This window comes from Oxyura jamaicensis, chromosome 1, assembly GCF_011077185.1.
Source record: "Oxyura jamaicensis isolate SHBP4307 breed ruddy duck chromosome 1, BPBGC_Ojam_1.0, whole genome shotgun sequence".
Classification (NCBI taxonomy): Eukaryota; Metazoa; Chordata; class Aves; order Anseriformes; family Anatidae; genus Oxyura; species Oxyura jamaicensis.
In genome coordinates this window covers 12253852-12278324 of record NC_048893.1, presented here as the reverse complement: position 1 = coordinate 12278324, position 24473 = coordinate 12253852, and the positions used below count along the sequence as shown (strand labels likewise).

General features: G+C 40.4%; 1 protein-coding gene and 2 long non-coding RNA genes across 6 annotated transcripts in view; 1 reads left to right on the top strand and 2 right to left on the bottom strand.

The window, feature by feature from the left end:
• Window positions 1–16998, bottom strand: part of GSAP (gamma-secretase activating protein) — a 47953-nt gene extending 30955 nt beyond the window's left edge. The window contains exons 1-12 of one of the 2 annotated variants that reach the window (XM_035322568.1): window positions 16809–16998; window positions 13596–13669; window positions 9407–9463; window positions 8650–8719; window positions 8218–8274; window positions 7981–8069; window positions 7517–7586; window positions 6415–6464; window positions 5537–5641; window positions 4553–4612; window positions 3847–3890; window positions 1042–1127 (exon numbers count right to left, since the gene is read on the bottom strand). In XM_035322568.1, coding sequence (XP_035178459.1) covers window positions 1042–1127; window positions 3847–3890; window positions 4553–4612; window positions 5537–5641; window positions 6415–6464; window positions 7517–7586; window positions 7981–8069; window positions 8218–8274; window positions 8650–8719; window positions 9407–9463; window positions 13596–13669; window positions 16809–16893 — 847 coding nt within the window. In that variant the 5' untranslated portion in view covers window positions 16894–16998. The remainder of the gene's footprint in view (window positions 1–1041; window positions 1128–3846; window positions 3891–4552; window positions 4613–5536; window positions 5642–6414; window positions 6465–7516; window positions 7587–7980; window positions 8070–8217; window positions 8275–8649; window positions 8720–9406; window positions 9464–13595; window positions 13670–16808) is intronic. The other variant, XM_035322560.1, reaches the window with a different exon arrangement.
• A 108-nt stretch (window positions 16999–17106) lies between these two features.
• Window positions 17107–19969, top strand: LOC118164825. 2 transcript variants are annotated; one of them, XR_004749692.1, is made up of 3 exons: window positions 17107–17153; window positions 17414–17559; window positions 19028–19969. It is a non-coding gene; the product is annotated as an uncharacterized LOC118164825 (long non-coding RNA). The 2 variants fall into 2 exon arrangements; XR_004749687.1 differs by lacking the exon at window positions 17107–17153 and having other exon boundaries at window positions 17167–17559.
• Window positions 19970–23219: 3250 nt separating this feature from the next.
• Window positions 23220–24003, bottom strand: LOC118164837. 2 transcript variants are annotated; one of them, XR_004749694.1, is made up of 2 exons: window positions 23867–24003; window positions 23220–23764 (listed from the first exon to the last, which is right to left on the bottom strand). It is a non-coding gene; the product is annotated as an uncharacterized LOC118164837 (long non-coding RNA). The 2 variants fall into 2 exon arrangements; XR_004749695.1 differs by having other exon boundaries at window positions 23848–23983.
• Between the last annotated feature and the right edge of the window lie 470 nt (window positions 24004–24473).

The following is a 24473-nucleotide window of genomic DNA, read 5'->3' as shown; positions in this document are numbered from 1 at the left end:
CTTGGTAAGAAAAAAATCCATATAAGGAAACTGTATTTCACTTGACTTGCCTTCATGGTCACTTCAAGGCAACTGGCAAATACCTCAGCAACTCACCCACGTGCACAAAAGCATCCTTAAAAAGTGAGATGCAAAGCCACTACTGCAACACATCACACCCCTACACAACTCTGTAGACTATTCAAAGGTTAATCAGTTACCATCTCTGCTTGGCTGTACGGTCTAATTTAGAAGTTGAAACTGCAGGTGTCTGTGATGAACAGATGTCTCTTGAGACTGTTTTTTAACCAAGAAAAAAAGCTCTAAGATGCATTAGGATGCAGGTTAAGACCGAAATCCTAAAGGTTTAGGGAACATACCAACATATATATATTAAACCACTAAGTATCACATACTCAGTGCATACTAAGTTCCACATACTTGGACCCACTAACTATCACATACTGACATTTATGTGAAGCTCTTGCAATCTGTAATGCAGATGCTCCGTTTATGCACATGCACTCTGTAACACAATTATATGCTATGCCAGATACCCAGACAACAGACCTCACCAACACCTTCCCGGCATTCAAACACATTTTTGGTCAGCTTTAACATCAAATGGCTCTAACATAACACACAACCAAGCTTTGGGACCGCTCCTGCTCCAAAACTACAAGAAAACGCTACAGTGTGCTTAATCAGAAAGGTTTTGCTGTATGGAAGCACTGTATCAGTTCTTTGGAGCTGAACTACCAGAAAAATTTTAAGTCACTGTTTTGTGTTAATATGTAAAACCCAAAGTAATCTTCAGCTTAACTTGCTATGCAGCTTTCAGAGGGTAACCAAACTGAACAATAAAAAAGCTACATACATTTGTCTTCTCCCTCAGTTATCTGTCAAGTATACTCTAAAGGAATTAAGAAGTCTCACACATCCAAAAAGTAACAAATATATATAATGTATTATGAAGAAATTCTTAGTAATCGATTATGATTACGCTGTATGATAATTACATGTGGAGAACACAGTATGACAACATTTGTATTTATTCGTTACCTGCTTTACTAGTAACAACCTGAAGCTTCAAAGATTTGGATGCAACATCTTGGTCTTGGCAGTCATCATATCCAAAATTCACTAGTCTATGAGCAAATAAAGTTTATTAAATAAATCAGTTCTTCATCCACAGGGACTCATCACAACACAAAGACCATGATAACAGTCACAACATAACGAAAACATGCGAAATGAATTATAATGAAATGTTCTCTAATGCAAGTTGAATCAGGCTTCAAGTAATCAGCTCAATGCTGTTAGATATAAGAATCACAAGACCGCACTGTTACCAGAAACCAACAATTTCTATCACAATTGCATGATTTCATATGCACTTGTTGCAGCATAACCCCACCATTCCAACTTTGAAGTGCAAGCGAGTTCTGAACAAGTACCAGAAATCCAGTCACTTGTTGTGCCTGTGAACTCAGAAGGCTTTGCAGTCCAACTGAACCATTCTTGTGTCTGTAAAGCTATATTTAAATCTCCAAGCAGGCACACCGATTCCAGTGGAAGTACTTGAAAAGGAAAGGAATAAATCATGCTCACATGGAACGTGTGATGCCATGATATTCTTTTTCTGTCTCATGTTGGTTGTGCTTTAATGCTTTTTCACAGAATAACAGAACATCCCAAGTCGGAAAAGACCCACAAGGATCATCAAGTCCAACTCAACATGCAAGAGGGAAGGGATGGCATCCAGAGGGACCTGGACAGGCCTGAGAGGTGGGCCTGTGCGAACCTCATGAGGTTCAACAAGGCCAAGTGCAAGGTCCTGCAGCTGGGCCGGGGCAATCCCAAGCACAGATACAGACTGGGTGGAGAATGGATTGAAAGCAGCCCTGAGGAGGAAGCCCTGGGGGTGCTGGTGGATGAGAAGCTCAACATGAGCCAGCAATGTGCGCTTGCAGCCCACAAAGCCAATCCTGTCCTGGGCTGTATCAACAGAAGTGTGGCCAGCAGAGCGAGGGAGGTGATTGCTCCCCGCTGCTCTGCTCTTGTGAGCCCCCACTTGGAGCCCTGTGTTCAGCTCTGGGGTCCCCAGCACAAAAAGGACATGGATGTATTAAAATGAGCCCAGAGGAGGGCCATGAGGATGATCAGAGGGCTGGAGCACCTTTCCTGTGAACACAGGCTGGGGGAGCTGGGGTTGCTCAGCCTGGAGCAGAGAGGGCTCCGGGGAGACTTCACAAGAGCCTTCCAGTGCCTAAAGGGGGCCTACAGAAAAGCTGGGGAGGGACTCTGTGTCAGGGGTGCAGTGATAGAACAAGGGGGAATGGCTTTAAACTAAAAGAGGGGAGTTTAATTAGATTAGATACTCAAAAGAAATTCTTTACTCTGAGGGTGGTGAGGCCCCGGCCCAGGCTGCCTAGTGAAGCTGTGGATGCCCCATCCTGGAGGTGTTCAAGGCCAGGCTGGATGGGGCTTTGGGCAACTTGGTCTGGTGGGAGGTGTCCCTGCCCATGGTAGGGGCTGGAACAAGGTGATCTTAAGTGTCCCTTCCAACCCAAACCATTCTGTGATTCTATGAACTCCTGGCTCTACACAAGCCTACTTAAAAACCACATGTCTGAGAGCGTTATCCAAATGCTTCTTGAACTCCAGCAGGCTGGAGTGTGAGCACTTTCCTGGGCAGCCTGTCCCAGTGCCTGAGCACCCTCTCAGTGAAGCACCTTTTCCTAACATCCAACCTGAACTACCTGTGGCGCAGCTTCATTATTCAGCTTTTCATATCTTTAAAATCTACCAGTCCTAGTTTTCCCATGCAGAACATACAGATAGTTCTAGTCAATCTAGTTTGGATTGGTTTGTTTGTTTTTTGGGGTTGGGGGGTTTTTGGTTGGTTGGTTTGGTTACCCCCTGCTCCTTGCAAAATAATTTTGATCCTGTAGTGAGATTCACCTGAGGTTTTCTGCAAGAATTTTGGAAAAAAAAAAGTATTGAAGCTCTTACAAGAGTTGTATTTTTTCAGTACTAACAGCAAGAGTATATATTGCCCATTTAGGGCAATCTGCATGTACAGTAGCACTGTACTGAGCATTCTGCATAGTGCTGAGGCATTCTGAGCACCCCATTCTGGGTAGGATGCTACTCAGCTACCTTCAGTTATTGATACCTGAACTGATACTGATATCTGACAGGCCCTTTTGGAACGTAAATTCAACTAACTGTAGATAGATGAGGATGGGATGAATCGCGACAGGAACTATCCTGCTCTTCCTCAATTAAGAGGGAACCTAAAGGAGCCTTAAGGAGACAAGATGCAGTCACCATAGACACAGCCAGAATCATGTGAGTCTTAGCCTTTGAAACTGCGGGCTGCCTGGAAATAGCATGCTGGAGAACAAAAAGAGCACAGGCAGTGCCTCACAGACAATAAAAAGGAGCTACTGGTCTGGTTAACTGCCCAGTAAAACATGTAACAGCAATTAAAAGTTGAGAGTTTCCCTTGACAGGAATTTCCACATCACTACTACAGCATGCCCAAGATTGAAACAGCTCTCTTTAAATAGGTACCAAATACTCAGAGAAATGATGTTTTAACATGTGGCTAGCTCTTTAGACAAATCATTTTCAAAAGTAGCACCAAAAGAGCAGACAAGGATTAAATTACATTGTACCATTGACCTTGATGAAAATGAGAAGAGTTGGAGGTTTGGACACACGTGTGTCATTCAAATTACTCTTATGTTCCAGTCCCACATAGCTAACTCCAAGCAAAGATACTATGGTTCTAAACCACATTTCACTTCACTCTATAAAATATTAGTCTATATATTAAAAGGAAAACAAGCAAATCCTTACTTTACTCGTGTGTCATTTACGGAAATCTCCAGGTGTGATTCCAGCTGTTAATCAAAAACCAAAACCAAATCTGTTATTTAGTGAGATCAGTATGATTAATTATGTTTAATATTTCAGCCCAGTAAAATGTGTCACACACATTGCAATAGATTCAACGATGTAACAAAGACAAAAAGTTTATATATCTTCTATAATCCTTACTGTCTCAGAAAAATTGTAAAAGGACTCTTAAAAATATACGTATATATCAATTGTGAGATAGTTAACCTCTTCTATTATGCTCAGTATTTTTAGTTTTTATGTTGTCTTTTGACAGCAACAGATTTTTCTGTCTTACTGAAAACTGCCTCAGTAGCCCACAGGTTTTGTCTAGTGCATTTGATAATCCTGCTTTTCAATATCCGAGTATAAGATCAGTGTAATACCTTGAATATCACATACTTCTAGGTCAGTATCTGGGCAATTCCACCAAAATTACCTTACCATGGTGCATTCTGAATGTGCATGAATAAATTCTTGAAAAGAACACAGAATGAGAACAAAAACCAAAACACACAAAAAAGGAAAACACGAAACTAGTTTCCCTCTGCAAAATGTCTGCTTTTGAAGATTAAATAGACACTGAAACTGATCTCATTATCAGTGCCTGGAAGATAAAATTACACCCAACTCAAAACTATCATGTAATAAAATACTAATTACTTACTATTGAGTTAAAATTTTCATCAGGGTAAAACTGGACACATTTTAAAGTACATCTTGATTCCTAGAACGAAGAGGATATGTTCTTTAATTAAAAATACGCACATCATATAGACTGAAAAGTGGGTTCCCCAGTGTTCTACACACTTAACACGCTTTGCTAACAAATATGCAGAAGTTAGGGGACAAAAGAAGACATTAAAAACCACATATAACCCCCCACAATAGCACTCTGCCATACTTCCTTCCTGTCTCAGATCATTATCTACCAATCATCTGTAATTGCGTGGGCCCACAGCATTACATGTCTCACACACACACACACACACATTCTAGAATGTTAAACAAAAACTTCTTTGCAGCTACCTGTGTGGCAAAAAGGGACCATATCTTATTTTGGTCAGTTCAAAAAGGATCTCTCTGAAACAAAAACAGGAGTATGTTTCTCCATGACGGTTCACTTCCTGTTATTTCCTAACACACATTTTTTTGGTGGCTAAGAAAAGCTGAGAAAAGTAGACTTTCATTTATGCAGAATACATCAAATGCAAGTAGTGCCTCAGGAAAAACAAAGAAAAAAACCGTGAGGAGTTCGAGCACTTCTAGCCAAGACTGTGAACTCATTTGGTACACTCACTAAGCCTGTGTACAACATGCTCTCTAGATGTGAATTCTGTAAAACAGAGGCAATACATTCCCCGCAGCTTTTAGTAGATTTAGATCCTTTTGAACAAAAGACCTTTTTAAAGCCAAGAAAACTAACAAACCCATCCATTTTTAGAGGAAGCACTGAGACTATCGGTCTTCCTGCAATTACTATGCACAAATGGCAGTTAAAGCAAGCCTGGCTTTTGATTTGGGTTATTTGAGACAACGAGACAGACTATAATGAAAACCAAACTCACACTATTATTAAACGACATGCTCAGAAAACTTCACCGTCATGAGACAGACAGGAACAAAGCTACTAGAATAACATTGATTTCACCTTTGGAACAATGTAGAAGAGTCTCTGTTCCGTCATATCCCATTGTGCCCAAATGAGATCATCCGCGACTCTGGCTCTTGGAAGCTGACCTGAGTTTTGAATGACCTAAAAGGGAAAGAAAGAGCAATGGAGGTCATCAAATAAGTAAGGTTCTGTAATGATTACACACAGAGTGTGCTTTAAAGAGAAATGCAATGACAGAAGAGGCTGAAATACTGTGGCGCTTGAAGGGAATAACCCTACATGTCAGCAACACAAGGTCCACCTCTGCTGCGTGCAAGATTCTCAGGTTCAAGGTCAGAAAGTCTCCAGGGTACTCCAGCTACCAACTATTTCCAGAGCCTACATTTTCTCCATAAAATGCAACATTGGCGTTTGTGAAATGATTTGTTACTATATTAGATGTATGCTTATTAATAATAAGGGCTTTAAGTGGAACATGCACATTCAGTTTGATGAAAACAAATTGATGTTTAAAACACAAAAAAAATGTTAGAGGGAAAAAAGTCTGGGACATTCACAGTACTTAGAATCTAAGTTTCATGTCTTTTTTAATGAGTCTTTTTCCGGGACACTTGGACTCCCAGAAGGCAAAGTCAGGAAGGTGACTCTACAAATCTATTCAAAAAAAAAAGATTTAAAAATACAAATACCAAAATGTTTTAAAAATAAACATACACTATCTTTTCTTCCAAATTCTAACATCCAGACAAATTCAGAAACAACAAATAAGTTAATTTCCTCACAGATTACTTGATATACATTTTTTTAAACCAGCTTTGTGGTTAGCAGAGTAAATTGCCAAGCTACAAAACAATTCGCCAAAATTAAAGGCTAGATGCTTAAATTCTCAAAACTCAAGATTTTTCAGGACTTACCACTTTATGTTCTTCTTCCACAACAACACAAATATCAAATTGTTCAATATCTTTAAAACAATAAAAGACATTTCAGTAAAAACATACATTTTTAATGTGTTTTTATATAGTTAAACAATTTCACCTCTTAGAATATTATGGGAACCCATTAGACCCAAGAAAGCTCAACTCAGTGCAAGAGGAGGTATTTGATGTATGAACACAGCTGCCTACACAGAGACCTGGACTCTTCCTTTCCTGATAGGGGGTGGCAATCAGCTGTACCACCCAGGGCAAACAGCCCTCTGCCCACATCGTTGCAGCACTGTCAGAAGAGCGCTACATGAAACATGCCAAACCAAACCAAGGAGAATGTTTGCAGAGAAAGAGCATGCACAGCTGCATACTATCCTAGCCCTGTTTTACTTCCTAGCAGGAGCACCACCTCGCAAGCCTTCCCATGCAAAGCTGCTAATAGTTATTGGTAGTCTACCTATGTTAGGGGTGCAGAATCAATCCAAAAGATCTTATAAACGTGACTGATTTGAATCAAAGCCCTAGGTGAGCAGATTATGAGATTAACTCTGCCTACTAAACTCCAGCTATGTAAAAACTGGCATCTAGCTTAGAAGAAAGGTAGGCCTCTCCAAAAAGAGGGAAAAAGCCTGGTAAGAATAAAGGCAAGACCGCTTTTTTAAAGTGTCCCCCTCTATCCATTCTCACTCATTAGCTGAACATGCAATGTTAAGATGAACCCAAGGAACTTCTGTCCTGTTCTTATCCCCTTGTCAGGCTATTAAATCAGAATCCATCTGTCATAATCAATGGGGCTGCTCTTAATTTCTACAGGCAATTATAGAAGTATAATGTAGCTTTTCTAAAATTTAAGATGACTGATGAATGCATGAATCAAGAAAAAAAATGTAGTCAGAGCTGTCCATTCTTCTAACACTGAAAAAAATCCCATTAAAGCATATAGCTTTTAAAAGACATCCAGGATACCTAGAATAGTTCATACTTTCTTTTCATTGTTTTGTCCCCAGCAAAAGTCTATCAAAAAACAATCCATGATGGTAATCTTAAAGGAGAAGAATGACAATGTACTTTCAAAATATTAACTCACATTTATCTTCTGAAACTAGCAAGAGGCGACTTTCCGTAGAAGTATTTCTGCCTTCAACTGGATAAAGAAACTATACAGAAAGTTTCACAAAAGTAAGTAAATAACTAAAGTTGTTTACAGCACTTATCTAAAATATTTATTTAGCTGAATAGTTACACATATTTAAATAAAGCCAAGCACATGCATGACATTCATTTAATAAGAACAGCTGTTATTACAGATTAAGAGTTATCAATCACTATCATAACCTTAGGGAGACTGGGGGGGGGGGGGGGGAAAGAAGCCTACGCATTACAGAAATCCTACCTCTAACATTTTACAAGGTTTCTCATCTTTTTAATGTAACAAAAACATTGGTACTCTCTCTCTACAACAGTTGCAAGAAAAATGAGACTTTTTTGGACTCTATCACTTTTCTACAGTGCATTAAAAAGGTTTGCATTTAGATTATTTGAATGATTTACCTGTACTCGAACGCAGCTATCCACAGCCTTCAGGACTCTCACGTTATTAACGGGATGAATTTCAATTAGCAAGGTTAAATATTTGGATACTGCAAAAGAACATGTTTAGGTAAGTCTTTTTTATATATATATATATACACACACACACACACAGAGTTTTATCACTAAGAGAAAAAAAAAAGAAACAAGAAAGAATAAAATATTTCTAACAGTATTAAAACAATCCACTTGCAGTACCTGACTGTAACAGCCGACTCACTCTTTCTTCCTCTGTGTATTGACGGAAGCTGACCGCTAATCCAGAAAAAGAACACAGCAAGCATGCTATTAATCTTACTGAACACTCTTGGCAAGCAAGCATCACAAACATTTTAGAAAAATAAGCATTTTAAGAAGCAACAGAAGCTCCTCCAGATGTAGGAGGCCATACGTGCAAGTTCGAGCATGCAAGTGAGCAAGGGGTGGGGTGGAGATTTTTCTTTAAATGTAACAGTAATGACAGTATTGTTACCTACATTTTTTGGTGATGGATTCACTCAAATGCATAGAATGACATGAGCAACATACGGTTCAAAACAGATCCATATGTAATTATAAACCCAAATGTATCATAGAACTAACCTAAATCATCTTCAATGACGACAAAAAGATGAATCAAGAAACATTTACCCAGTAATGTCCTTTCACTGTTGACTGAACAGCTGATAATGTGCAGATCTCTCTCAAACATATAGAGATGCTATAGAGAAATACATTAGCAATAATAAATTATTTTAACTACGTAAAGAAAACCATTTAATTACTACTCCTTAGGAAAACACCACTAAGCAGTTCACCCTTTTATTTTTAAAGCAAATCCTTCTTAAGTCAGAAGGACTTCAAGCCTCAGTTGTATCACTTCTCCTTTTTCTCATTTGTTTGTTTCTTAATGGTTCTTTTGAGCTCTAGTTGCCACTAGAGCTGTACAGCAAACCTTTACATCAGTATGAAATTTTATCCGTTTCATACTGTTTTGGGACACCTGCAAAGACCCGTTATCATGGTTGCAGCCACTGAACTGTGCTGCATTCAGTTTTAGAATTTCTTCTCACAAATGGTAGCACCAGACAGACCGAGGAGGCACACATCACAATACAGAACAAAAAAATCTTTTACTTTTAAGGACACGTGCTCCGTTCCAGAGGGAATCTTGAATTGGTTGTTTAGAAATAAAGACTCCAGACATGACACTCTACTACTCCCAAGTCATTTAGATGTTCTGTAATCTTAATACTGCTGAGCATCATGTGAGTACCTTCCATTTCTCTCTTCCATTTCAAACAAACATTTTGATGCCTTGCAACACAGTATGTCATCTCTTTAAGCATTTAAATCTAAAATGCTATAGCACTGTCCTCACCAGGCAGAAGCATGGTATGGTTCTCACCTCGTTTTCCTTAGTTTGAAGGTCGTACAATCCAATATGGGTATCTCTCTGCTTTCCCTATAGATGAAAGCAAATTAACAATGAATGTGCATACAAATTTAAACACAGTTTTTTGTGTTTGTTTGTTTGTTTTTCCCCTACCCTTCTCTCCTCTTTTCCCCCCTTTCCTTGGCACACATCCTCATACACTTCCCTGTCCTGTAACACAGGCAGTTAATTATCTAATTCCAAGAAGGAGAGGCAAGAATGAGAACAGTGTGGTGTGGTTTTTTTTTTTTCCCCTTTCAGAACTAGCACGTGACAAAGCTGAAACATAGCCAATCCGCTGCCCACTAGCTGTGCCATATGCCACTTGCCTCTCTCTTACTTTGGTTCTGAACTGGTTTAGTTACACAGCAAGAGATCTCTCTGCAGGAATGAAAGGGGACACTACGCTGGCCCCAGCAAGATTTAAATCTGGTATTCAAAATCTCACAGACTTGGGTCATCACGCTAAAATGGGCCACAGAAACATCGAACATCACCATACACACCCTCCAGAGATGTGGCTGCAGGCTGGAAAAAGGATTTCAGCTCTACCTTAGGAAACAATTTTTTAAAGGCTAAATATATTTCACAAGTTCAAATGAGACCATTAGCCTGCTGCCTTTGAAAAGAAGCATAATATACACCCTTTCTAGCTTATAACAACAAACAGTATTGGGGACACTCCTAAGGCTATACAGATCAAAACTTACTTTCTGGTACTCTTTTATATGCTTTAAATTTTCAAACTATATCTTAATTAAAAAAAGAAAAATAATAGTAATTTTGCCTTGCAGCACACACTTTTTCAAATCAAGCTGAAATCCATTAATGCAATATACTCTAGGTATACGCACTAAATTGCTAAACTGTTGGAATTAAATCCAGCCACATCGTTCATACTCAAACAAGGAACATCATTGTTTTTAATTACAGCTTGAGGGGTGGGGGGAAAGGGTAGAAATCTATGGTTATTTACAAAATTATGGCATCTTGCTTTGTGAAACTAAAACAAAAGCCGGAGTATTCTCTTCCTCAAGGGTCTATTTCTAAGTATTTCATTACTGTTATGGCAATGACAAAATTCTTTTGACTTCTCGTTTAAACAAGGGAAACAAAATGTCTTTATGTTAAGACACGGGCTTCAGGCCTAGCAGCTTAAAGTTAAGCAAGTGATTTCACAAATAGCCATTCTTTCCAAATGTGTCAAACTAACATTCTCTGTACTTACTACTGAAAAATGCATTTTCAAGACTGGTAGCAGGGTTACATCAGTGTCCAGTTCAGTGCAGAAGCTAATGCTCTTGCTTTCAGGTGTACTGCAAAGATTCTTACTTCCACTTTGCAAAGTAGAAGCACTGGCACTAGCACTCATCTCTGTTATAAACATCTTCCTTTATGCCAGCTTCCAATGACATGAAAGACAGACCCTTCAACTCTGCAGTACTAGGCAATACTCTAAAACACACTTAAAAATAAAGCTCATTCTCCACCCTCCCAATTTCAGGGGAAAGGCATTTGGTCTTCTATTTTTGAAGAGTCATTTAGAAATATCATTCTACTCTTGAAAAGAAAATATCAATCCTAAAATTTCAGTCCTGCATTAACATATCACTGTCCCAAGGTGTTTCTGCAGCTGATGCAGACATAACTAATTTACATCTAAGCTGGTACCAACAACTTCAGCTGACAAGCAGAATTTGTATTGATCATACAATGGTTTGGCTTGGAAGGGACCTTACAGATCATCTCATGGCATCAACCCCCTGCCATGGGCAGGGACACCTCCCACCAGACCAGGTTGCCCAAAGCCCCATCCAGCCTGGCCTTGAACACCTCCAGGGATGGGGCATCCACAGCTTCTCTGGGCAGCCTGGGCCAGGGCCTCACCACCCTCAGAGTAAAGAATTTCTTCCTAATGTTTAATATAAGTCTACACTCTTTTAATTTAGTGCCATTCCCCCTTGTCCTATCACTACACCCCTGACAGAGTCCCTCTCTAGCTTTTCTGTAGGCCCCCTTTAGATACTGGAAGGCTGCTGTGAGATCTCCCCAGAGCCTTCTCTTCTCCAGGCTGAACAACCTGAACTCCCTCAGCCTGTGTCCATAGGAGAGGGGCTCCAGCCCTCTGATCATCCTCATGGCCCTCCTCTGGACTCTTTCTAGTAGGTCAATGTTCTTGTCACCACAAGAAGAGCAAAGAAAGGGGCAGGGAAGAATTATATACCAGGCACTATGAACAACTTTATTATATATAAATAATATAATTATATACCAGGCACTATGAACAACTTCCACTGGGAGAAACACCACATATTTAATGCAACACCACCTTAAGACATTTTTTCTTTGTGAAAACATTCCAGGAAGTATCTTCCAGTTTGCCCATAGCAAGTGTGAAAAAAACAACCAAAGAACCACACTTACAGTAAAGCAAACCAAGTATGTCAGCAGTCCTCCCAATACAGAAAGAACCTAGATGTTGCTTCTACCTTCTGCAGGCTGACTCATTCAAGAAGACAAAGATCAAACTACTTTATAATGGTAAGAGAACAGGAAAATAAGGGGCAGCAGCACCTCCTTCAGGCTAGCATAAAAGAGGTGAAAATTGCAGCACAGCTGTGCAGTTTGCTACCCCTAGTTCTCAGCCTTTCGTCACCCAGCCAGCCATTCCTACAACACAGGCTTCAGAGGTCACTTAATTCCCTGATCAGAAAAGAGAAACAACAGTGAACATTTTTGGTGTTGGCTTTACCTCCAGATACAGGGTTAGGCATTTGAATCCTCCTTCAAGTCATTGGCCAATTCATTCACTAGAGCCTGGCAGATATTTGTCCACCTTCTCTACCTCACACACCTCCTCCGTAAGCAGAGGCTACAGGCGGTCATTTCTCTAAATTCCCGTTTTGACCAGATCTGCACTGACTGTAATGGCATCTTAGATACCTAGCATTCAAGCAGACACCTACATTTAAGATACATAAATCTTAAGCTAATTCTCACCCCCTTCTGCCAGCTGCAAGAACTGGAACACCACATGAGGCAGCCAGACTCTGCTGTCAAAAGCCCAGGAAAGAAAGGAGTTACTCAAAGCCCGGTGTGATATTCCATAGGTGCTGGAAAGCAGCCTATAGATCTATGCATAGATCTCCTTTAAGAAACTAGATGGCTTATCTTTATTAAATCTTTATAGATTTGACCAATATAAAAAAAATGATACTTCGTTGAGCGCGGTTTTTATGACTCCTGTTGCTTTACAGTCTCCCCTCCCCATGCTGGTACTAAAGGAAACATCCACCCACAGCTGAAGCACGCTATACCTTGCTGAAGGCCTCACCTCTTCCCTTAACCCTAGCGAAGCTGGAGAGTTTTAGCATTGTTGAGCCAGAGGGAAATGCAGGACAGCCCTATCCTACCGGAGCCTGCTGTCTCCAGTTAGGCTTCCCAAGAACCAAGACCCTCCAGAATCCAGCTGGGTTTACAGATTTCTCTGAGCTGCATGGAAAGAACCACAGCTTGTCTCCTCTCAAGGGGAAGCCTTCCCAAACCATTTAGGAAAACCTTGGAACTACATGAATTTCAACCTAAAAGCAATATAAATGCCATGAGAGCAGAATCCTATATTCGAAATGATAGCCCTAGGTACTTCAAAACATCAGATAAACTAAGATTACTTCCTAGTACTTGCAATGAAGTGCTACAGATATCTTAAAGTAACAAAGAAGAAAAACAGAAGCAGAGTTAGTGTTACATACATGGCATCTTAACATAGTTATGGGTAGGAGTAAACCTTTAACTGAAGCAGTGCACCTGAATTTAAGAGTCTTTCACCCTGAGAGTTTCTTAGGGAGGTCTGAATGTGCTGCTTATGAAGAGCTTATCTGTTAAAGAAATGCTTTTTCATGCAGGGTGAGATTCTGGCCCCAAGAAATCAACAGCAAAAACCCTATGACCTGGTCAGGTCAGTCAGTACTTTACTCTGTTTCATCACTCTTAACCTTTGTCTGAAGTGGAGATGGGTATTTTCCCATCGCCCAAATCTCCAAGTAATCAGCCAAGTTTCCTCCCCCCCAAAAAAATTAACATGCAAAGACTTTAGTAAATGTAGGTATGCATTTAGTGATATTCTCAGGAATATTTTCATTAAGCTCCAAGAGAGATTTACCTTCCAGGTATAAATAATTTTTCCATTTCTTTCAACATTTACAACGTAGAGTGCTGATGAATTCTCAGAAGTATCTGAAATAAGTATCAAAAGACAAGATTTTCACTTGAGTTAGTTTATCATACATATGCACAATTTAAGCAAAGGTACTAAGTACATTTTTACATATAAATACTTATTTGTACATGCCAAAATTACCACCTTCTGTAAAGGCAGACAGAATATTTCTTAGACTATGATTTAGATCTCAAACTTCAAAACAAAATAGGCAAGGTTTCAAAGAACACAGAAATAATTACATTTCTATATTTCTAACTCCTCATTACAATTGTGATTCTAAATTGCCACAATCTTTTCTGATGAAAATAGAATGGGATTACTCAGTGGTTTACACTCCCAGAAAACAAAAATTGCATTTACCCCTTATACACATGACTCGAACAGTTAAGTTGTGCTCCAGCCCTCAGAACACTACAGGGAGATAGAACTAAGCATGAGAAAAAGCGTCACTTGTCCCAGCTGCCCCCTCAGCCTCCCAAAGAAATACCTGGAAATAAACCATGTCTTCAGAGATTAGTTCTACAGCAACAAGACCCACAAGACCAAACAAAACATATTTGCAATATATTTACAGGTACAAGGGAATTTAGCAATGCATGACCAGAAAACACTGGTGGGGAAAAAAAGGAAAATATTGTACTCCAAATGCCAGAAGCATATCTTTTCCTGATTCTGTGTTCTGCTTTCTAATCGCTGCAGGCTAATACTAAACATGTATTAATCCCAGATGAAACTCTCACTTGAAGAAGGAATTTTGCTCTTAATAAGCTTGAGAGCTGCATGATTGGCCCAAGTTTTAAGATACAGGTAGCCTGTAGTTCGGTAAGCATGACCAAGAACTCTCCACAACTCCTGGCAAGAATTTAGTCAAGTTCAGTGCTACTTACTTCACAGTTATCACTGTGCCTTGATAGGAGTAAGCAGCATGAAACTTAGTTTCATGAGCCTGATACTATGAATTAGCTTGTACAGCTCGTGGTGACAAGAAAAACCTCATCAGAGGCAAATAATTTTGTTGTGAGAGGACAAAAAAAATCCTTACATGCATAAAACACACCACTTTCTCCTGGTTTCAGATCACTCCAAGTACACAACAATACCACTATGCTAAGGTTTGCCAGTGACAACTAAGAAAGTCTCAGCTAACTATACATTCCACTCTTCTTTCAGCAGAAACTTCCCAGAATTTAGCAACCACCACAAACTTTTCAAGATTACAACATGCTCTATGCAAATCACACCTCTCTCACAGAATACTTTCTCAGAATAAAATTTAGCTAGAGAAGAAGGTCCATGAGAAATCTCCAAGACAATTAATTTCTTGATTTTCCAATATAGAGATCTTAAAGATGTTGAAAAAGTTCTGTTTTGGAAACAAATTTAACGTCACTGAACATTGTTGGTGGGAATACATAACCAAAGAAGAAGTGGCAACCATCCCTGCCCTTGGGAAATCCTGCAGGAAAACTTTGCATGTAGAATTAACACTTCTTCATCTCCACAGCTTAGACTAGCAGATGAAGGGCTGAAAAAAAAAAAAAAAAAAAAAAGAAGAAAGAAAAACCAACCCAACCTGCCTGCCCAGCAAACAATTCTTATCAACATACTCAGGAGAATGCAGTTTGATTTCCTGTAGGCCATTATACACAGCTCATACAAAAATAAATGGAATAGAGAACAACGCTGGTTCTCTTCACTTACCACTCCCCTCCCTTGATAGCTATTCCCAGCTCCCAGGCCATTAGAAATTCTCACACACTACCAAGGGTTTTCAAGTCCACAGGAAATAAAATAATAAATATGAATAACTACAGCATCTGAAACTACTCACAGAAAAGTGCCAGTTCTCCTAAAAATTACCTGCTTTCTGTGAATAGATATTTCTTTGATGCTTAAATGAATCTTTTCAAATTCCCACTTCTCATCTGCACATTCTTAAAAAATGGGCATCACACTATGGGAGGGAAAAAGTCCGTATACAGAAAAGTTAAAGTGCGATACAGAAATGTTAGTACTGGATCAGATGCATCTTCCAAACTAAGTTCTGATTCTGTGTTATCAGGCACAATTACTGAACAAGAAGTCTGCATTACCTTTTAGAAAGCTTGAAATGATTGTCCCTTCCCCAAACACAAGTCAGCACCTTTCTGATATCTTTATGACATAGATGCACAGGTGACTTGATTACAAGATTTTCAGAATTTTACCTCAAAACCCTTCAGTGGATAGCACACTGACTGTTTTTCAGTAAACTGGCCAGTATACGTGAGATAATTCACAGATTTCATCAGAGACAGCCTGAGATTAACTTTGTTTCTATAAAACCAAAAAAAAAAAAAAATGATACTTTCTGATTTACAACGAAGAACCTCTTAAAAAGTATTTGATAACAGCCCCTTAACACGTGAAGCAGGTTAGTTAATTAGAAGCAACCAAAGGAGCTGAGGTTTTGAGTTCATGACATGGTGCATCAACCACCATCTATGTCTATTGAAGTAATTGTTGTTATGGGGTTTAAATTCTCTCTTTTAGACTAGAGTTTCCATCAGTTTTTGAAAAACAGCGCTGAACCAACTTCCCTGCAGATGAATGAGAACAAGCACAAGTGAAAAACCACAGGGCCAAGAATACAGTGGGGTCATTCTCGTGTGTGTTTTTTTTTTTCCAACCACCACTACACCAAGCACTCACTAATTTCACTACTGCACTATGACACCCAGCACTGCCTAAGTTTAATCAGCACTCCTTGACCGCACAGACGAAAGTGTTGCTTTTTATTATTTATTTTTGGCTGGGGGACTTACAGACTCCTGTGGAGCTGTAGAGACTCCTCAGAAAGGGTAGCAGGGTGGGAGACACGGGCATTACTATTATTATTTTCAGAAAAACAAAAAGAGTTGAGGAAGAAGAAACTGGCTGTGAGCTGCAGAAGAGCTTTAGGGGTGTAAAAAGCGCCCTGAAGCCCCCAAACCTGTCGCCCTACCGGCATCGCGTACCCGCGTACCACAGCGAGGCTGGGCTCGCCTCGCCCTGCCCCGGCCGGGGGCAGCCCAACGCCGCCGCCATTACCCGCGGCGGGGAGGGAAGGGGGGAAGGAAGGAGGGAAAGAGGAAAGGCCGGGGCTCTCCTCGGCACCCCCCGCCGCGGCGTTACCTAGAGCCGCAGCCCAACCCCGCTCGGCCAGCCAGGGCCCCACATCCCTCTGCAGGTCGAACTCGGCCGCCAGGTGAAGCAACATGGCGGCAGCGGCGCCTCCTCAGGCCGCCGTCGGGCGGCCCCGTCCCCCCTCGCTCCGGCCGCCCGCTGCCCGCTTCTCCCAGCCGGCTTCTTGCGGGGCGGCCGCCGCCATGGGCCAGCCCCTCGGGGCAGCTCGGAGCGCATTGGGCCCGGCTGGTGTCGCTCAGCCGCCGGCCCGCCTCGCTCCGGCCCCCTTCGTGCTGCGGGGCACGGAGGGGAGCGGAGCCTCCGAACCTGCTGCGCTGCAGCTCCCGGGTGGGTGTGGGTTCAGGTGGAGCCGCAGGCTGTCGTTTGTCTGTCGGAGCTGTGGAGCTGGAGGAAATGCTCCTCCCGAGGCGTATCTCTGCTGTTTGTAAGCCTGGCTGACTCAGAGCGCCTTGAGGAATTGCCTGTGTATTCACAGTGTCAAAGCGAAGTCAGCTGGTGGCCGCTGGTTAAAAAGCCCTGGTCATCGGTTGTCACTCTCACATTCAGCTTAGAAGTGTTACAGTTTCCATTTCCAACAGTCCCTGTTTTCCCAGGTTGCACGTTGCAGTCGTTCGTCAGACAGGCTGAGTCTCTACAAACAGCATTTGCAGCCCAGCTCGGACCTTGGGATGTCCTCTCAGCCCAGGCCTGGCCTGACCCAGCTGTTCATCCACCTTGAAATCATGAAATAGCAAAGGAGGTAAAGCTTAGTGTGGACTGAAGGACTTTTTTTATTTATTTATTTTCTTTTAAGCGTTTGAAAATACTTGTAGTGCTGATAAGATGCTGCTTCGTGGCTATCTATAGCACGCCTGTAATTACCATTTCCCTTTCGATGCCGTCTGATGTCAGTGGCTAAAAGTGGCAGAAAAGTGGATAGGCTGTAATAGCACAGCGAACTACCGTACTGGAAGTACAGAACAGCTTGAACCAGTTCTAAGAGGTAATCCAGTACCATTTTTTCCTTCCTTCCTTGCTAAGCTTTGGAGCTATATAAAGGCCAGATCAGAATCTGGTACAACTGCAAAGTCCAGATGAGAAGCAAGTTGACAATCAGCTGCAAAGCAAAAGTGCTTTCTCTCAAATTCTCTTGGCTACTTTTACAAGTTTATCATAACTTTCATAATCATCACTTTTCTTAGAGCTCTTTGGATCAAGTGATTGTGCAAGAATCTGGAATATTTATTTCAGAGACAGAGGCAGAAAACAGAGATAGGATCCCAAATGGATGCATTTTCTAAGAGATGAGGTAGGGATAATTCATGATTATGTGTATTTGGAGTTGACTCAAAAAGATTTGGAGTCAATTCAAAAAGAGAAGCAAGCAAAGGAGGGAAGCAAAGCCAAAGAAATGACTGATTCTCTAACTATGCACAAAAAGGGAAATTTTCACATGGAGAAAATCTCCTGTGCCCAGAGCTAGAGAGTTCAGTTAAGGCCAGGATGAGGCCAACTGGCAGAATTTTACATTGTCCTAGCATAAAGCAAAAAATGTGGAGGTGCGTACCTATAACAGTAGGCTCTTCAAATGCAAATGAAAAAGAAAGAAAATTAAATGTATCTGCCCAGTCTGATGGTCCTTCATTGAAAGAAAAACAAACAAACAAACAAAAAACCTGTCACAGTTCTCTTGTTTCAAAATCAACTGTGTCACTTAGTACAGTTCTTGAAAGACAGCCCACATAGCTAATGGATGAATTATTCTCTAGTGTTTACAGACAGAACCATATGATGATGCTGTTCTTCTAAGAAGAATATCTTGTGCAATGTGTGAAAGGCCTTTCAGTAGGAGTTAAGCAGAGTAACTGCTGACTCTGCCATGGAACTTAAACTGGTCAACGCCATTAAAGGAAAATGAAAATGTTCTCATATGATGTAAGCTGGTGAGTAGCTATACAGACAAGTGGGTGTGGAGGAGATCTGTTCACTCTTGGCCTTTGCATAGCATCTGTTCCATGGTCCTTACTCAGGAAAAGTGCTGTAAAATTTTGTACAATTAAGGCTTCATAGTCAGGTGTGTAAAAATCCAAAGGAAAAGAAAGACCTTTCTTGTTGAGAAATTTCCTCTGAGACTGTGTTTTCACTGCAAAGGACCTGCTGTTCATTATTTTTGTATGAGCAATATATTTGTGTTATCTCCCTAAAGTTAATACATACTCTTTCTTGAGACTCCTGGGATGGAGTGGGACCTCATCTCTATTGTGCTGTCCTGGGAACTTGGAAGATTCCCTGATATTTGTCCCTGAAGCCAAGGCAAGAGAAGCTCTCTCAGAAGCTTCCCTGTCTTTTCAGTGAGAAGAAGGAGGAAGTGGTAGCTTGATGGCTGAAAAGATTTGAGAAACAGGAAGGGATGAGGTGATGCACGACTGTCAGGGTTCAGAGACACAGAAACAGAAGAAAAGCAACCAGGTAGAGCTGGGGAAGACATTACCAACAGAAGCTGAAGGAATTGATAGGAGCACAGAGCCAGAACAGAAGGGACAGGAAATATGGAAAGACAAGACAAAGGTTTATAACCTGTGTAGAAATGAAGTCAGATCATCTTCCCAGAACTGAAGTTGTGATTCCTGAGCTTCTCTGTTGTCCAGCAAATTATTTAAAAATTCTGTTCTCCAGTGGCTCATCCATATAACAAGATATTACCTCTGCCAGTTTTTTTGGTTCCAGTGGTAGAGGTATGTGACTCTTTAATGTCCAGCACTGCTGATGGCTCTTGGAAACTGCTTGGGAATTTCATTTTGATTCCATTAAGTAATTAACTGTGCTTTTTGTTCTTCCTCAAAAAAAATTACACACACTTATATGAAAAAAAAACTTAATAAAACCACTTTTGGTTCAGATAACAGTCTCAACTGTTACATCTTCGTTCAGTTCTAAAACATGACCCACCCTATGAACAAAATAAAAGTGAAATATTAAGGAACAAGAATTGCGTACTACAAGATGAATGATATTTCAAAGGCAGCTATCTAGTATGAACGGTGTATTTGGCAATTTCTTATTTCTGAGAGCTTACCTTTGTCATGATAATTTACAGTCATGATGTACATTAGGAATACCTACATCTGCATTCAGTTCCTGAAAATATATTTAATAAATAACAAATGTTTTGCCTGCCTGTGTGTTTGTCTAATACAGGTAATACTAGAAATACTTCCAATCAAATAAATGAGCTTCACAGTAAATGCATAAAGTGGTGCAATTTCTGAATTTAATTTTACAGTAATATTTTTTTTTAATTATCATAGGAAAGATTATAAAATGTTGACAACTGGTGTCAGCATTAACCTTAAAGTGAAACTCAGAGTGCCTATTTTATTAACATGCAGAAGTTACCCCATCTTTCAAGAAACAACGGACAATAGCAGATTCAGGGTTTCACAGTCTGACACTTAAGGTGCGGCAGAGCAAACAAACTGTCCTGCATGAGAATTTGCAATGACACAAAGGAAACTTAATCTGCTCCTGCTCTTTCTCCTGAAGATATTCACTAAGTGTTTGCTACAGCAGCTGTCACCTGAATAGTGCCAAATACTTCTAACTGGGATGGTGTTTCTTCTTTCTCTTCCTGTGTTCCCATTGTTATCTGCTGTTTTTATTTTCTCACTTCCACCTCTAATGTTCAATGCAAATACCCATTTCCTTCACAACTGCAAAAAATATTTCACAGATTTAGATCTCATTCTATAAAACTCATGATTCCCTGAACTGGCAGTCTGGCTCTACATGTTATAGGCCATGTCTGCAGAACCAACTATCCAGGCTGAATTCCTAGAAGCACAACACATTCCTGAGAAACCACAAAACTGACTCATTCAGCATACTTCAAGTAATAGTGCAGTTTAAAATACCACCTCAATCTACATACAGAAAATTAAAAGCTTGATGAAAAATTCTTAAACATCTTTAAAAAATTACATTTACTTCAGCGGGTTTTGAATTAAGACAGAGGTCCTAATGTAGTCTTGATAATATCTGTCAGCTTTGCTAGATGGGGAAAGAAGCTCTTGGTTTGTAAAAACAAACAAACAAACAAGCAATAAATAAATAAAACACCATACTCATCTGTGCCAAGTGAAATTAGTGTTATAAGCCATTTCTGATTTTTGCTTCCTTTTTGCTTACATCGTGAAACCAAATCATGAATTTCACTTTCTATTTGTATTTTGTTTCCCTTTCTGATGATCATAGTTTGGGTTTGAGACTAAAGCTGTGTGTAGGCACAGGAACCAACCCTGATGCAGCAACTTGCGGTATAGGGATGAGAAAATAAAAGTTAGAAAAAAATGACTGATTAACTTTTTCTCACTTTTTTATTTTAAATCGGGAATCTGTTCCTATCTTATTAAGGGGAGGATCTCCCTGGAATTTTTAGCTGAAGTAGATCTTGAACAGAGTCAGGATTAATAAGCATACCACCAGCAAGGGATGGTAGCCCTATTGTAACCAACATCAGGATTTTCTGCCACTGACAAAAGTTGTTGTGCTAATTGCATATGTGCCTATGTTTATTTTACAAAAAGTTAATGTGGCAGGAATTACAAAATCATAACTTTAAGCAAGCGTGAGGCTGCTGTGGCATTGACTGCCAACTTGGCATTAACCCACACAGCATACTTTTCGGCTCTCAACAGAATGAAGATTTGTTCATGCCTATCATGGTGAGAAGAGAAGAAAAAAACTATATATAGAGCCATAAATCATCGATGTGTTCCACATCACAAAATTATGCTTAAGACTTCTTATCTTAGTGGGAACCACCAGAACATATATCTCAAATAATTATTTAAACTCGTGACAGCCTGGCAAACAGCTCGTAACTGCTTTTGAAAGCGCTGCTTACCAAGGACAACCTCTTTTCCCACCACTCTAGCAACAGAGGATTTATTGTGATCTTGTCTAGACAGTTGTTTCCTTGAAGAATGTTTTCAACCAGTTGAACACAGAAAATATAAATAAGTTGTTTTCCTGATGGACATGGTCAATATGTTTATTAAACACAAATAAGATGCAATTAGAAATCAGAAATTTTATAGTAAAAATAAAGGCCATAATTCAATGGTGATATAGTAAAATATCTTTATTTCAGTGTGAGAATCACATCTTATTCAGGATCTTTAATCACAGAATATCAACATAAATCAGAGTAGTTTCTCTGAAGTCAATCAGCATCCAATACAGACCCAGCGCTTCACGGACATGTCTTTTCTATGCTTTGTTTAATAATTAATCATAGGATATAGTCTTTTAACTACTAAGGAAAAAAAAAGATCTGTCTTGCTATTCATGCTCATATTGAGCAGTACCTTATTCTTTACATAGTTTCACTGAAGTCAATAACACTCTCAAGCCAGTAACACCTTTCAAGTCAAGGAGACTTCAAAAACAATTAAGGCATTCCTCAAAGTGAGGGAGGGAAACAGACCAGGGCCAAACGCAATCTGTGGCCATATCCCAAGTGGCCTTTTTGTTTCCGCCAGTTCTCTCTTCGTGGCCCAGGCTCTAAGGCTCCTTTGTTCTTTTCACAGAATAACCCCTACTAGCTCTGATGAAAGCTCTATGAACACACATGGTCTCAACAGCTGTTGAAGGAACTCTTTGCTCTGTGTTTATTCTTCCAGCTACAGCCTCATTAGGACTAGTCAGCAGTGTTTTGAAACTTGCTCTTTTTTTTCCTTTCTGATCCTTCAGTTTTGACTTCATTTTGCATTGAAAATGGATACTGTCAATACTCTGCAACAGATTCACTACCGTTTAAAAGGAACAGATATAATAACGCATTTAGCAGAAGATCAATTCCAATTTGCTTTTAGATGGCCTTTCATTTTCAGTGTTAAGTTTATTTCAAAAAATAAAAGATATATTTAACACAAATGCATTCTTGCAAAATGCATGGCTACAGCATGGTATAGTGGAGACTAGAGCCAGAGACAGCACAAGATAAATGTGTCAGTTGAATTTCATCTTATTGAGCTTCAACAGTCTTGAAAACTGGGTTCTAGTATGACTTCTTTGTCTAGGCTCCTGCTAGTTAATGAAAAATTACAAGAACCCCAGAGGGCAATGGAAAGGTTGGACGTGGTGCTTAGGGATATGGTTTAGTGGGTGACATTGGTGGTAGGGCGATGGTTGGACCAGATGATCTTGAAGGGCTTTTCCAACCTTAATGATTCTATGATAACAGCCTAGATTTGGCCCTTATTTTAAGGCTCATTTTACAATTCCAACCAAATTGTGGTTGCTGGGCCTCATCTCCCCTCCCATCTGCAGTCATGCCTACCAGCAATGTGCAGCTGGAGGCCTGGAGGAAAGCGGGGCTCTCCCTTCCACTGTCTGTCTGCAATTAGATCTCATATAGCATGCTATGAGAAGGGGCCCTGAGGGTGTGGTTTGATGAGCAGCTGATCTAACAACTCCTGACCATTGAGGTGTCAGACTTCCCCTAGCTTGATTTTTTTTCTCCAACCCTCATCCCCAGGTCATCCCATCTCTGTGTTTGCCAGCTCTGCTGTACATCTGACACCTGTGATCCAGCTCTACTCATGAACCCACATAAAATTTATTGACTTTTTTTAAAAATGATTTTATTTTCTGCCAGGTGATTAAGGTGTCTCAGGTCACGGAAGGTTTTTACAAGTGCCAGAGCCATTGTGAAAGGAAGTAGTGGTAACATGGTGCTGGCAACAGGAAGGGGAACAGAACTGAAGACTTCCCTGTATTAGCAGCAGTGAGGTGTTAGACCTGCACAGCTCATTCAGAGCCTTTGCTCTAGTCTGACAAACATTTTCCTCTAGCTCTCAGGTTGAACAAAACAGTCATTTTTCCCCAGCATTGCTCTCCTCCATTGCCCATCCACCACAGGCATAGTTTCCAGACCAGAGAAGTGATCTAACTGAAAAACAACCCTGAGGAGAGAAAGCAGGCGTTAGGAGGGACTGGTTTCAGTAAAATCACCTACCCACCAAGTTTACTGAGCCCTTACACCCACAAAAATGAGGATACTGCACAGAGGTGGGAACAAACCACACACGGTGTGCGAAGGCCCTTGGCGACCCTGCTCTTCCCAGTGCTGGGGCGCAGTTAGGCCTGCTTCAGCTTCTGCCGGCCTGATTGTGGGGTTATCTGTGGGGGCACCTGCTTCTCTCCACTTGCGGTAAGAGGAGTGTTATATCAGCTCTGAGCTGATATGTCAGGTGTGAAAATCCCATTCTTAGAGTCATTTGCCTGATTTCCTGTTTCCGCTGGAATCCATAGAAACCACTAGTTTTTAATACCTTATTTGTATGTTGCAAGAACCTTTCCTTTGATAAAGTACAACACTCTAAATACATTCAAATTGTTCTCTCAAAATTTGAATACATTTCCCTGACATGTCCTAAAAATATCTCTTATTTATTGTACGCATTAGTTCCAAACAAATGTCACATTAATAAACAGAGAGTTAGGGAGGTGTACTTCGTTAGTCACCCAGTGGTTTCTTTTTCCAAAATACTCTCAGAATTCAATCTGACCCCTTTCAACAATGAACTATTTATAGGATCTATAAGGGCCTTATCCTCCAGCCCTGACTCAGCCAAAATTCACCACTGACCTTGACCTCCTGCAGTCTGTTCT